At 41.6% G+C, this 13,165-nt stretch overlaps 1 protein-coding gene across 1 annotated transcript; it reads right to left on the reverse strand.

Annotated features, from left to right (window-relative positions):
• Positions 1–544: 544 nt before the first annotated feature.
• RB195_005232 (uncharacterized protein) lies at positions 545–12,740 on the reverse strand (the record flags this gene model as incomplete). The annotated part of the gene is made up of 19 exons (XM_064177596.1): positions 545–751; positions 818–1,219; positions 1,540–1,625; positions 1,753–1,904; positions 1,966–2,188; positions 3,121–3,279; positions 3,337–3,430; positions 3,484–3,567; positions 3,628–3,729; positions 3,867–3,965; positions 4,771–4,961; positions 5,072–5,147; positions 5,219–5,355; positions 5,580–5,670; positions 5,765–5,845; positions 10,471–10,576; positions 10,651–10,792; positions 11,033–11,171; positions 12,621–12,740. The coding sequence occupies 19 exons, from the start codon at positions 12,738–12,740 to the stop codon at positions 545–547; spliced, it is 2,691 nt and encodes an 896-aa protein (XP_064034721.1).
• Between the last annotated feature and the right edge of the window lie 425 nt (positions 12,741–13,165).

Genomic DNA, 13,165 nt, shown 5'->3' on the forward strand with positions numbered 1-13,165 from the left:
AGGCCGTATCGTCCGGGCAGTTTTTTTACGGCAATTAGGAAGAAATGGACGGAATCACCCTTCTCTCCATAATCTACGATCCTGTATACGAATACTCCACCTGAAATTCGTATCACCTCAGATTCGTGGGGTGATGTCTTTAAGAAGGTAGAAAGCAACGGATCGATAGAGTAGGGCGGGGCAGTGGGTGGTGCTTATGAGATGTCAACCAATAGAAGAGCAGACGGTTATTCTCCAGAAGGACGTACTCCGGAGAATAACTGTCAGCGTGCTACAACGATATACACGAAATTTTTGGTGATAACCCAAGTTGCAAAAGCATGTTTCGGGAAAATTCATCGCTGAGAAGCTGACTGTCTCTCACAACATTCGCTCAGTTATAGAAAAGGTCTCAGGCACGAAGCTGACTGCAAAAACTCGGTCCAAACGTGGACAATATACATATGTATATAAATTAGCAGGATCGGAAATATTCCAAACGCAGTGAAGCAACAGTTAGTCATTGGATACCTATGTACATATACATTCATAATGGACAGGGTCATTAGAACAACCCAGCCTCTTTTTTCAAGCGAATCTGTTTCCACGCGGGGAGTTTGGCGAACTCTTCTTCAGACATGGCAAATACACGGCGAAAATCGGCCGGAGTGAGATACTGTAGTAGATTTTTTGTGTCTATTCCTTCTGGCAACGATTTCCGTGAACGTAGCATTTCTACGTTAAACGTTTGTGTTCGTTCTGCTAACAGATCCTAAAAGAATTGGGGTTTGTACCGAAAATCATGCATTATCCAGTGAACGGAGATGTTTGCACTCACCTTTAGCGGTCTAGGCGGCGACTGTGGATCATATCCCTCCGGCCAATCGTTCCACTCAGCAAACAATGCGACAAATTCATCCGGTTCTTTACCTTTGCCGACTACTGTGACTTCCCCCACCCTGTCCTTCCAAAACAATTCGGCCACACGAAGAGCAAACGTTGTTGGTGTACGCTCGTTCCAAACCCACAGCCGATTGCCTACGTCTACGAGAATTGTATCTACGAGCGCCGTTTGGATGGCGGGGAACGGACAATGCTCGTGGTACTGTGGACTTAGCACTTCTGTCGCTTCAAGTTCGTAGATACGGTAGAGTCGGGGCGTTTTCGTCCTGGCTACCGCTCGAATCCACGACAGCTTCGTATCATCGCCTTGGACTTGATGTCCAGTGCGAACCGACTCCTATGAAAAAAGAGACTTCGACAGAAGTAAATTGAGTATTCGGTAATTTGGTTAAACAAACAGATATTCAATCACAGCAGAGTTTTTCATCGAATATAAACAATAAACAAAACAACGGCAGGAAATGAGAAAGGGCTAAGGAACCATGTTCTTATGTTTTCAATCATTTCTGAACGCACTGAGCGAAGATTTAATTATTTTGTACTCGAAAGAAGTCGATCTGCACGATCTGTCTAGCCAGGATTTGTGGACAAATTTGGACAGAAACACAAAGCATCCGAAAAAATTAAAATATTAAATGTAGTAGTTCGGATGCCCACCTTCAAATTGAACTTCTTCCGTGACTTCAGTATCGCTTCAGCTAGTATCAACCCATTTTTCACCGACGTTGACACTGTATCGGATCCTGTAAGGGAGATCACTGTAAAAGTTTCGAGAAAAATGTCATTCAAAAATAAAACAATAATGATCCCCAAAAAACAGAAGTTAAAAACTCAGAAATAAGAGCAACTTATGCGGAAAACAAAACGCACCAGCAACCACAGTGATTTTGTCAGGGCTGAGCCGCAAATAAACAGCGTGAGATCGAAGAGGTTTTGTCGGATCCACTTCATTAGCGTAACATTCTGCTGTAGAACAACCGCCAACGACAAAGGTGCGACAAGTTGATGTCGGTGCGGAATGTCTATAATCATGACTAAAGAATCAGAAAACCATTTCGTTTTTCTCAAAATAAAAGGACCCACCGGCTAATAAACGTTCCACCGAATAAAGATAAGAATAATGGCTGCTCAGAGAGGTGCACAACTCGGACGTGCTGATGTTTTTCCTTGTCCATGTGCGATAATCGCACTGCGCAGAGTCCTTGCTGCTTTGCCGAAGTCTTGGCTCCCAGCCAATAAAAGAAAGCAACTCGTTCTCGACCAGTCTCCTTCTCGGAGAGTTGGCCAGAACGAAGTCGACGAACTCCTAAATGGTTAAAATTACCATATGACGCAAAGTTGCTCCCACCTGCTATACTCTAAGCTCATTACATTACATTTAAGTATTGTAGAAGAGATGAAGACTACAAGAGAGAATTATATTATAGATCTGAGACTTGAGATTGTCAAGGCAAAGAATGTCAATTTTCATTTATTTTAAGCTTCATTAGGAATTATTTTATATCCTACTTTTTCACAGTAATTCTCAAAACAGCAGCAATGATAAAATGCAGATGGCAGTCCAACAAATTCACTCATGAACTACAGGAGCATCCACCACAGGTGCAAGCACATCGCAAGCGCTCGTATTTACCATTTAAAGGTAATAAGCAATGAAATTGACGCTATTGGGACATCCCCATGAATCATGAATAGATAAGATTAGTGGTGTAGATTACAGGTATAGGCAGCACCACACCCAACTGCTCCTAATAGCTCTGAGAAACGGCCGTCGGAGGAACAACACCGTCGATCCAAGGTTTCTACGAAGCATCTAATAACGGTCACACACACGAGAGCAGGTGTTCGCAACGCAGCTGCCAACGCGCAGAAGAGACAGCGTCGGCAGCCCATGGGTTCTGCGTCCGCTCGCAAAAGCCTGACGCACACCTGCTCCCGCATACGGCGCCGTCGTCAGGTGCATTGTAGGAAGGATTGGTCAACAAGGTCAATCTTGCGTCGTTCTTCAGGTAAGGAGAATTGACCATGACTGCGTTCATACTCGTGATCTACAATAGTGACCCTATCTATTTGTGGAGATACCCCAATATCATTTCTTGGCATTCTGGCTTTGAGATTACTACAACTCGGGTTGTGTTATTTTCCAATTCATATTCATATTTCAAACACATCTACAATTCAATGAGACATTGAGTAATTATGAATGAAAAGAAGTTCATTTGTAAAAATGAAACGAACCCGAGATCTGGATCCGATACTGCCATCGAATCACATAGCAGCAATCATCCACAAACACATTGGTACGCTCAATTTGCTCCAACTCTTCACCGATCAATTGCCAAAAAGTCAGATTCTCTGTCACAACGTTCTTCATTTCTCTCGTCAGTTCCTGATCCTCTAAACAATAGAAAACTACAGATGTCTACAAGATTTACATAGATCCGTTACAAATACCTAGCATTTCAGAGGGTTCCGGATGAGATAAGCCTCGGATAATATCAGCCAAGAGTCGAGCTTCCAGTTTTTCGTCAGCGCACAGGAGAGGAACCTACACATATAGTTACCGTATCGTTGTATAGAAGCTTCGAATAAAGAATTAACCTCTTTCTGATAAGACCTCGGCGTGATATAGAACTTCGTCTCACTTGTTTGCCAGTCAGAAAATTTGGCAGCAAACAGGCAGTTCTAGGGCAGAATTACCAGAATTAATACTTTACCGGAAGCAATAACATGTCCTGCACTCACCTGCACGCCCTGGAAGACCCGAAGATACAGCACCCAAGGAGCACGACCCTCTCCCAGCTCAGTTCCGAACAGCGACAAATCCGAAGTGACCCGTTTGGTTCTCTACAAGGTTATTCCAATGGCCAACAAAACAAGAGAAGAAAAGAAAATAGAACAGCTTTTTGAGGAATAAGTACAAATTCTGTTCACCCAACGCACAGATTATCGAAATGTTGAAAATGCACAAAATTCCGTCTTACCAACTGCTGCGCGTACTCAACAGCATAGCGGCCAGTCGTTTTACGAGCGTTACGACCACTCCAAACATAGATTTCCGAGCCGAAGTCGAATATAAGAGTCTAAAGAATTTTGAACAAACTTCATCTCTCCAAGTATACATGTGAGCATATTTATGTAGCAGTGATACCGTTATAGTAGAAAATCTCGTTTCATAAAAAAAAAATCATTGAAACCCAATCGGGTAAGTGGGTAAGTAATAAATGGGTAATAATTAGGGTGGGTGGGTAAAAAAAGCGACCCGAAGCCCCGTTCTGTAGGCGGCTGCATTAAAAGTGACGCGATGGAGCTAGCGCGCTAGGTGAGACCCTCGCATGCTGCAATCGCACTGCACAGATGAGTATCATTTTGACCTGGCTGAGTTGTCCAGGACCACCTTCGCTAACAATAAAGGAAATTGAAGAGGATTACCTTATCATGGTAATTTTTGCATCTCTGCAAAGCCAATGAGGGAATAACTATTCATTTAGGTCAACTTTATAAGTGGGAAGTAGAGACTTAGAAAGGTTAGCGTCCGCAACTCAATGTGGGGTCACATACTGAGCTTGAAACTGAGGTCAGAAATGCTGCACAGCGATGATTCATATCAGTTCTGGCTGATAGAATAGTGTTTTTTCCTATCGTTTTTTTCCTTCATTTTTTTTTATTCCCTATCGCGAAGCATCTAACACAAACTTTAGCTTTAAAAAAGTGGTATGTGAAATAAAGATACTCTTCCAATAGCTTCCACAATAATAAAATTCCAGTGAGCTCTGTTCCATGTTGTTTTTTTGTTTTATGGCACACTTGCAGGTGTTTTCAATAAATAAATAAATCCATGAATAACCTCGAAAATCGAAATTTGCTTATATGTTAATTTACCAATACCTCATTCGCCTGCAGGAATGCAAATCGTGGATGCTCTCCTTTCGCGACTGACTGCAGTTTATAGTCGTCCGTAACTCGCAGCACTAGGTTCGTCCTAGCCACGACATTCTCGAACGGTTCAGCAACATTCCGCTCTGTGGAGAAGTCCACTTCTCCTTCGCCGAGCAGCGATAAAAATGCAGCTGGTGAACCTAAAATATCCGAATGATGCTCGAAACGAATCAAGTTCGCCATAAAATCTATTCCTGCAGCCAATATTTCATCGATTGATGACAATTCTTGGAAAGAAATTCGTTCTTACCTGAGACTTCCTCTGCTTTGGTTGCTGAACAAAATAGATCCGCTTTTGTGGTGATATGAATGCAGATTTGAGTCGCCTAGAAAAAAAAATCATTCAAAATTTATTAACGTGAAGCAGAATAACGTTAATTATGACCTAACTGACTACCTTAGTCTTTTCCAAAATATTGCTGTGTTCTCCTTCATACTTAAATAACCGTGTCGGCGTGACAAGTATAAAGACAGCATTTTGGTGGATAGATGACGCTAGTGGGGCCACTAATCTCACATCCACCCGTTTTTCTCCTGAAAACACAGATACTGTCCCTTTACAAATCTTGAGAAGCATTTACTGAAGAACAAGACCAAGCATCGGCCCAGATAACAAAACATATAAATATTGAAGCGTTTTGATGTTGTGAGCGGAAGAGAACACGAAAATTGGACAAAATGCAAATATGACAGTAACACCGAAAATAAAGCGAGAGGGGCAAAAAGTTCTGTAAATTCTCAAATGCAGACGAACTAACCAGCAACACGTATAAGCATCACTGGGGGATAAGGTGATTTGGTGTCCGCATGTTTTAGTGCACTTTTCACGGATGTATAGTCTTCTACAGCCTAAAGAACACCACAATGATATGAGAAGGGCTGGAGTCCCAGCAAAAAATCAGCAAAAAAAAAGAAACAGATTAGACTAAAAGGAGCACGGTACCTGTAAACCTTGCCGTGCACTTGTGGCAATAGGACCACCTTCATCGATTATCGCTGGAGTTATTAAGGAGTCACGTGGGTCCTGTAAATATCATGATCATGATATATAATAACGAGCTTAGTGTGTGTGTGTGTGTGTGTGTGTGTGTGTGTGTGTGTGTGTGTGTGTGTGTGTGTGTGTGTGTGTGTGTGTGTGTGTGTGTGTGTGTGTGTGTGTGTGTCACGAAATTCAAAAAAATTGGGTGCGACGGGTCCACCCGGCGTCAGATAGCCATAAAATTGGTTGCGACGGGCCCACAGGCGTCGGATTGGTGCCCCGGCGCCAGACAGCTATAGAAGGGGTTGCGACGGGTCCACCGGCGTCGGATTGGTGCGCCGGAGTCAGATTGCTATAATATGGGGTGCCACGGATCCACCGGCGTCGGAGGACCCGGTCATTGGTGCGCAATAACTTAATGTGCATGACGCAAAAAATAAATGGTTGCAGCCGTTTCATAGCCGTGACCACTGCACGCTTCGCTCTTCACCTTTATGACCCCTCCGCGTGTCTATTTCCTTCTTCGTTCGCCTCAAGTTTCTAGCATGCCGTTCTCAGGAAGTGGAAACACGCATTCAAACGATTGCTTAAATAGTAGCAAGACGTTATGTGATCTGACGTGGAACGGTATCTTTATCAGTAGGATGATGTCTTTCACGTCATTTCATTTTTTAAAACATTATTCTGTGATAACGATTGGGGAAAATCAGGAAGAATACCCATACTTCGAGTAATGCTTTCAAATTGTATCTATACTATTCTGGCATCGAAGGAGTGTTTGTAGCTGATTTTCGAATATTCTCCAAATGTAGAATTGACGCGTTTAGAAGGAAAACTCCGTAATCTTTCGCCTTAATTTATAATACAAAGAACAGAAGGAAAGCGTTGTCAAAAAACACAAATCTAATTTTACAGGAAACACCACAACTATTAACTTTCATTGATCAGTGAAGGGCAGCGGAGCTAAAATCACCGAAAGTCTGAAGTCCGGCTTTAGCCGGACATTCAGACTGGTAACAAATAATTGTATTGTTTCTTTTCCTGGAAAAAAAAAACTGTTAGAGAAGTTCCGATAATAGGCGACACCGACGGAGCTAAAGAAGAAGTGGAAAAAACCACAGGCTCCGATATCCAGCTCCAGAAAAAAAAACGCGTATTCTCCGTGTCATAAATCACGTATAGTAGGGCCAAAACCAAATGAAGCAACCGCAACCGCTTACGCAATAGCGCAGCGCGGTGCGTTGGAGCGCAGCGGTCAGCGCCCTAGCCAGCACCACCCATCGCTGCACTTCGAGGTGGTCCTATCTCGATTCCAACCGCTGTCTCCACCGCGCCGCTTATGCAACTGCAACTGGTTTCGTGTCATTTTGACCCGACTACAGATTGAACATCTCTTGATCAAAAAATTTCAAAACGATTCAAAGGAATGGCGCACATCGGCACCAGATTTTCCCCGTAAAATAACGAAGTCGGGTCATATACAAAAACATTAGCTCAATGAAAGAAAGAAACAGACGACAATTCCTCTATAGGAGAAATATTTCCGACAAGAAAGATTATTAGTACTCGAATCTCTCGTCTTCAACCGTGATCTGTGTAATCATGCTGTATAATAACGGGCTCAATCTATCACGTGTGTGACCATAAACTCTAGAAAGCAGGGAGTGGGTGCAACCTCGTTCACAATAGTAAAATGGGGTGAAATTTGTCAGATCGGTGCAGCGGTTCCAGAAAGTGATTAAATGAGGTAAGGTGGGTCCCACGGACACCAATTGTTCTGCCACCAACAGAATCTATTCAGAGGGATTCCACAGCACGATTGGTGCAACGACGTGAGAAATAAAAATCAGCTGGAATATCGTGCACCAACATCGCGCAGTAACAGCGCAGCCGTTTTAATGAAAGTAAATGAGACATTGTGAACGGTTTTATGGCCGTGACACTGCATGCACCAGAATGTTCGCCTCGGTATTCCTACTCGCCTTTGGTTACCCTCACCATCTTCGCCGTGTACTTTCTTCAGAGACTGGTTACACGCAAGCAGACGGCTGCTTAAATAGTACTTAGCAAAGTACGTGATCTGACGTACACCTTTATCTTTATCAGTATAACGATGTTGTTAATGTCAGTCAACGTTTGCGTTCCATGTTAATTGCTCAGTAGAAAGATGAGAACTTTGTCTAATTCTTTGAAATACGTTTTCAAATTGCTGCGGTATCGAAGAAAAATGGGCATTAAATCGAGTTTGAATAACCTCTAAATGTAGAATATCCTAGCACTGATAGCAAAATAACTACAAGAAACCATCCATCAATGCGTATGCTTCTAAAAAAAAAGACTGAAATAAGGTTCTTTTGAGAAAAAAAAAACAATTTCCATTCTCTCCAAGTCCTCTCTTCTTGAAACCTCGGCATTTGATAGTGTATTTATTGATAGTCGAATTTAAGCAACAGCCAAGATTGTTAACAAATTTATTACGGCTAACGTTTCGGCGTTGTCGCCTTCGTAATAAATTTGTTAACAATCTTGGCTGTTGCTTAAATTCGACTATCAACAAGTTGCAATCTCTATGCCAAGATTCAAGGAAAGTCGAACTTTCGCACTTCTGGAAGTGTATTTATGTTTTCTTGTTATGTCAACAAGGTTTAGGTGAAACTTTTTTATTGGCCTGACGTTTCGACAAGCTCGTCCTTTTCAAAAGCATGAAAATGGTTCGAGGTCTTTAATACCATGCATATCCCTTCAAACTCCTGCTCTCTCCTCGCCAACCCCCGATATTGTTCCAAGTACGCCACGAAAAACCTTAAAAGGAAAACAACTGACCAGTTCCACCGACTAGCGGGGTTGGTAAACCACTGCGTTCTTAAATATTGTCACCAAGTCGAATGAGATCTACGCACTGTGCAGTATCCTTAAGTACTGGTGTGTGGATAACGTTAAGGAACTGCATGTGGGACAATCTTATAGCTCACAGAGTGTTACGAACGGTAAGAAGCCATTGGTAATTGATAAGCACTCATTTTTGTTATTCATGGGTGGATTCCTGACGGAAATCCAGAATGCTTCCAATGCCTTCCCAGTAGATATCTCTTTCTCGTGCGCTAATATTGTACATTTTATTTCAAACTCATTTCCATCATGCTTATCATTTTTGTGGCGCCCTAACGGTGTCATCGAACTCCCTCGCTTTTTACCAGCCAAATGTTCCTTGATACGCACGCTCAGCATCCTTCCAGTTTCTGCAATATAAATGGCGTTGCACGTTAGGCATTCTATTTGGTAAGTAACTCCGATGCTCGTGCAATTACCGGCCTTATCGAAAGGACGGTAATTGCACGAGCATCGGAGAAACCACGCAACATTTTGACCCGCATTGCCTATCGTAGAATCTATTGCGAACTAACTGTCGCTTGATGCTTTATATTGGAGAAACTGGAAGGATGCTGAGCGTGCGTATCAAGGAACATCTGGCTGGTAAAAGGCGAGGGAGTTCGATGACACCGCTGGGGGGCCACAAAAATGATAAGCATGATGGAAATGAGTTTGAAATAAAATGTACGATATTAACGCACGAGAAAGAAAAATCTGCTAGGAAGGCTTTGGAAGCATTCTGGATTTCCGTCAGGAATCCGTCCATGAATAACAAAAATGAGTGCTTATCAATTACCAATGACTTCTTACCGTTCGTAACACTCTGTGAGCTATAAGATTGTCCCACATGCAGTTCCTTAACGTTATCCAGACACCAGTACTTAAGGATACTGCACAGTGCGTAGATCTCATTCGCCTTGGTGACAATCTTTAAGAACGCGTTGGTTTACCAACCAAGCTAGTCGGTGAAACTGGTCAATTGTTTTCCTTTTAAGGTTTCGCGTGGTGTACTTGGAACAATATCGAGGGTTGGCGAGGAGAGAGCAGGAGTTTGATAGGATATGCATGGTATCAAAGACCTTCGAACCATTTTCAGGCCTTTGAAAAAGACAAGTTTGTCGAAACGTCAGGCCAATAAAAAAAGTTTCACCTAAACCTTGTTGGCATAACAAGAAAACATAAATTCCAATTCTAGCCAGAAATTTAGGGGAGGTGCTCCAGCTTTGAATTTATATTGATAATTGCAGCCAGGCAAGCGTAGGACCAGAAGAAGTCTTAAGACCGGCATTAGCCAGACTTTAGACTGGTGATGTAATAAACAAATAAATAAATAATTTTGTAGATTTTCGAGTTTTAGTATTAGAAAAAGACATATTTCAACACAATAGTTTGGATGTCGATACACACCCCACCTTTTCTGATAGTTTTTTAAAACGATTCTCCCATCTACAATGATCTACTTTTGAAAACCTCATTTACTATAATAAGAGTATGGAAAATGTTCATTTCAGTTTTTTCTTTCCTTCAAACCAAGACAAGCTTGTTTTATCTGCGGTTCCTTCGTAATATAAAAATTCATGGCTGAGCTAAACAATTATTATTCAGTAATAGTCAGTTTAATGAGATCAGTGGTGACATGAGTAGAAGACATTTTTGGCGACCCGAGCTGACCAATATCTAATTTAAAATTAGACGTCAACCGTTGTCTGCAAGCAGAATTTCAAGAAATCATTAGCCACGTACGTGACAGTGCCTTATAACAGTGAAGAAGACCACTTGTCCACCAGTTTCCAACGTACCTCTTCAATTTTCACGCTTCCGGTATCAAGCGTTGCTAATCGGTCGGTCACCACACGCCGTCGCTGGCCAGGTTTTTTCAGACGTGGTCGCTTCGGCGTGTCCAAACTAAACGAGCAACTTGATGTATGGAGGCGGGGCGAGAATCTCACAGCAGGTGGAGGAAGAAGAACTATACTCACATATGGGTTTGCTCGATTGAATTTAAATCGAGCTCTCCATCCTTAGAAACAGACTCGTGCAACACCGTAGAACGTGGGAAAAACGAATCCAAACCTTTATCAAGGCTAAGCATGAGACTTTGCTTGGACATAGGTGCAGGTACTGGAAAAAGGTTGAATTGATGTGCATCGAATACGAGTACGGCGATTCGACAGCATATGAAAACCGCTATGCAAATTAACCCAAAACCAGCACCATTCCGTTCTCACTGGCAAACAAAAAAAGGATCAATTCTAGTCATGCAAAATTAGTCCCAACTGTACAATCTTAAGACTCGATAGATGAACGCTCGTACTGGCCGACGGCCAAGTTCATATCGAGCTAGATATTGCAAAGTCTTACCGATGGTTGGTCGAACCGACTCAGCTTCATTTTCTTTGCCAAGTTTTGCACGAGGAGACACGCGAGTGCTGACAGCAGATGAGCTTCGTTTCAGCAACATCTCGTCCTTCCTCACTCGTGTTTGCCAATTTTCGGCGCTCTAAACTTCAAGCAATGAGTCAAACCTTGAACAAGGCAATTATTATGCGTCAGCTCATTGGCCTTTCGTCAATTACTGCTATCGTTTATGTTTCATTCACGTAAAACAAACAACAAAAGTAGCTATTTTTCGAAATTACAATCCATTACAATATTGTTGAATTTTTTTGGCAACTCGAATAAACATCTACTTGGAAACAACTCACAAAAAAAACAATGTCCAAAGGAAGGAAGATGCCTCTAAAGAAAACTGCGTCGTCTTAAAACAAGAAGAGTGTGAGAAACGCTCAAACAAAACAAGAAAAATCAAAGCGCAGAAGAAGTAAACACGAAAAATAGGTGTTCTTTTTACTTCTAGAAATCACAAATATGCCTTCTTCGTTCTCTCCCCAGATGTCTAACAAGAGAGAATGTAAAATAAAATTTCAAATCTTAAAAACTATTCTCGAAACTCGTAGCGCCTTGCCAAAAATAATTTTTTGGATTATTTTTTGATGATTTCTCTGTACCCTATATCACTACTTCTCTAAAAAGAAGCAAACGCAGTCAAAGACACGAGTTTTAAGATTATTTACGTAGTTAGATATATCTAAGGTTTCAAAAATACTGAAAATAAGAAAAAATAGTAAGCACAATTAAAAAAATCGCTTTTTTGAAACACTCCTCTTCTCCCTAACTCAGCTATTTCCAGCACAAGGAAAATTAGACTTAATATTATTCATGAAACGCGAGAAAACAGTTGATGACACAGTTAATCGGTTGTACTATGTACGTACGCGAACAAATGTTAATCATTTGGAAAAGGAATAGGGTACTTTTAAAGAAACTAATCATATTCATAAGTCTTAATAAAGCGATCAGAAATCACCATAAATGTTGATCTGCTTCTAATCAAACCCCAGCAGCTATCATTAATCTGAAAGGGCACACAAGTTCATGCACAAGTTCAATTCATGCACGACTGTGAAGGTGGATACGAATGATAAATCCTGAATTTAATGGAAAATTACTGAAATTCAAGCGGAAATAAAAATTGGTGAATGCGAAGCAGAAGCATGAATGACTCAAAATTTGAAGAGAACGGCCAATTTGAAGCTATCATTGAACCACAAACGACCATGAAAATGTGCAACGTAAGGGGACAACAAATATTGCCATGACGACCAGTGAGAGCGAACAGGAAACATTTTGCAAAACTTAATCCAGACAAATGATAATAAAATATAGCATAGAATTCAACGAAACTAAAAAAAACAACCTTTAAAAATGACTAAGACATAAAGATGAGACCTCTAGAGTTCTAGTCCAAAAATCAGAAGATTATTCACGATTGTCTGCTCTGAAGAACCAGAGAAAGACGAAAATAAAAGTGCAGCATTGCATGAGGCAGGGAAAAGGGATCACTGACCTCAACAAGTACTCATAGAAACCAATAGCAGGCGAGACTCACCTTATTCAACGCGGCTAAACGTTCTTTTAACGAGATCACTCCTCCGCCTGCAGACTTCATCTCCTCGATAAGGCTGTATGGCCGCGGTGGCAGCCGTGCTTCCACTCCTATGTTGCTCATGTCATCGGCAGCTCGGCATCGTAGCTAGTCTGTAGTAATATTTGTCATTCGTAACATCACATAGAAATAGTATATAACCGTTTTCAAAACATGAACGAACAAAAGGAATGAATTCATGGTCAAAACGATAAACATTCACTGTGACATACGAACAAAAGGTTATTGGAATTGCTCAGAAGGAGATGGGCGTTTGAACACAGAATATAGCGAACGACTAGTCAAATGTGATAACCAAGCAAAAAAAGAAAGAAAGAAACCAACTTTCAGGACCACTCGCAGGTGCAAGTCATCATAAACGTTCAACCACGTTCAAAACCAAAGATTTTACTACTCTCCGAGTCCCTCCATGGACGTGGTTCACAAACAAGGTTAAAAACCACAAATCTATGCGCGGACACAGTGGCTGACTGAACAATCAGTCATGC

This window comes from Necator americanus, chromosome I (assembly GCF_031761385.1).
Source record: "Necator americanus strain Aroian chromosome I, whole genome shotgun sequence".
Classification (NCBI taxonomy): domain Eukaryota; kingdom Metazoa; phylum Nematoda; class Chromadorea; order Rhabditida; family Ancylostomatidae; genus Necator; species Necator americanus.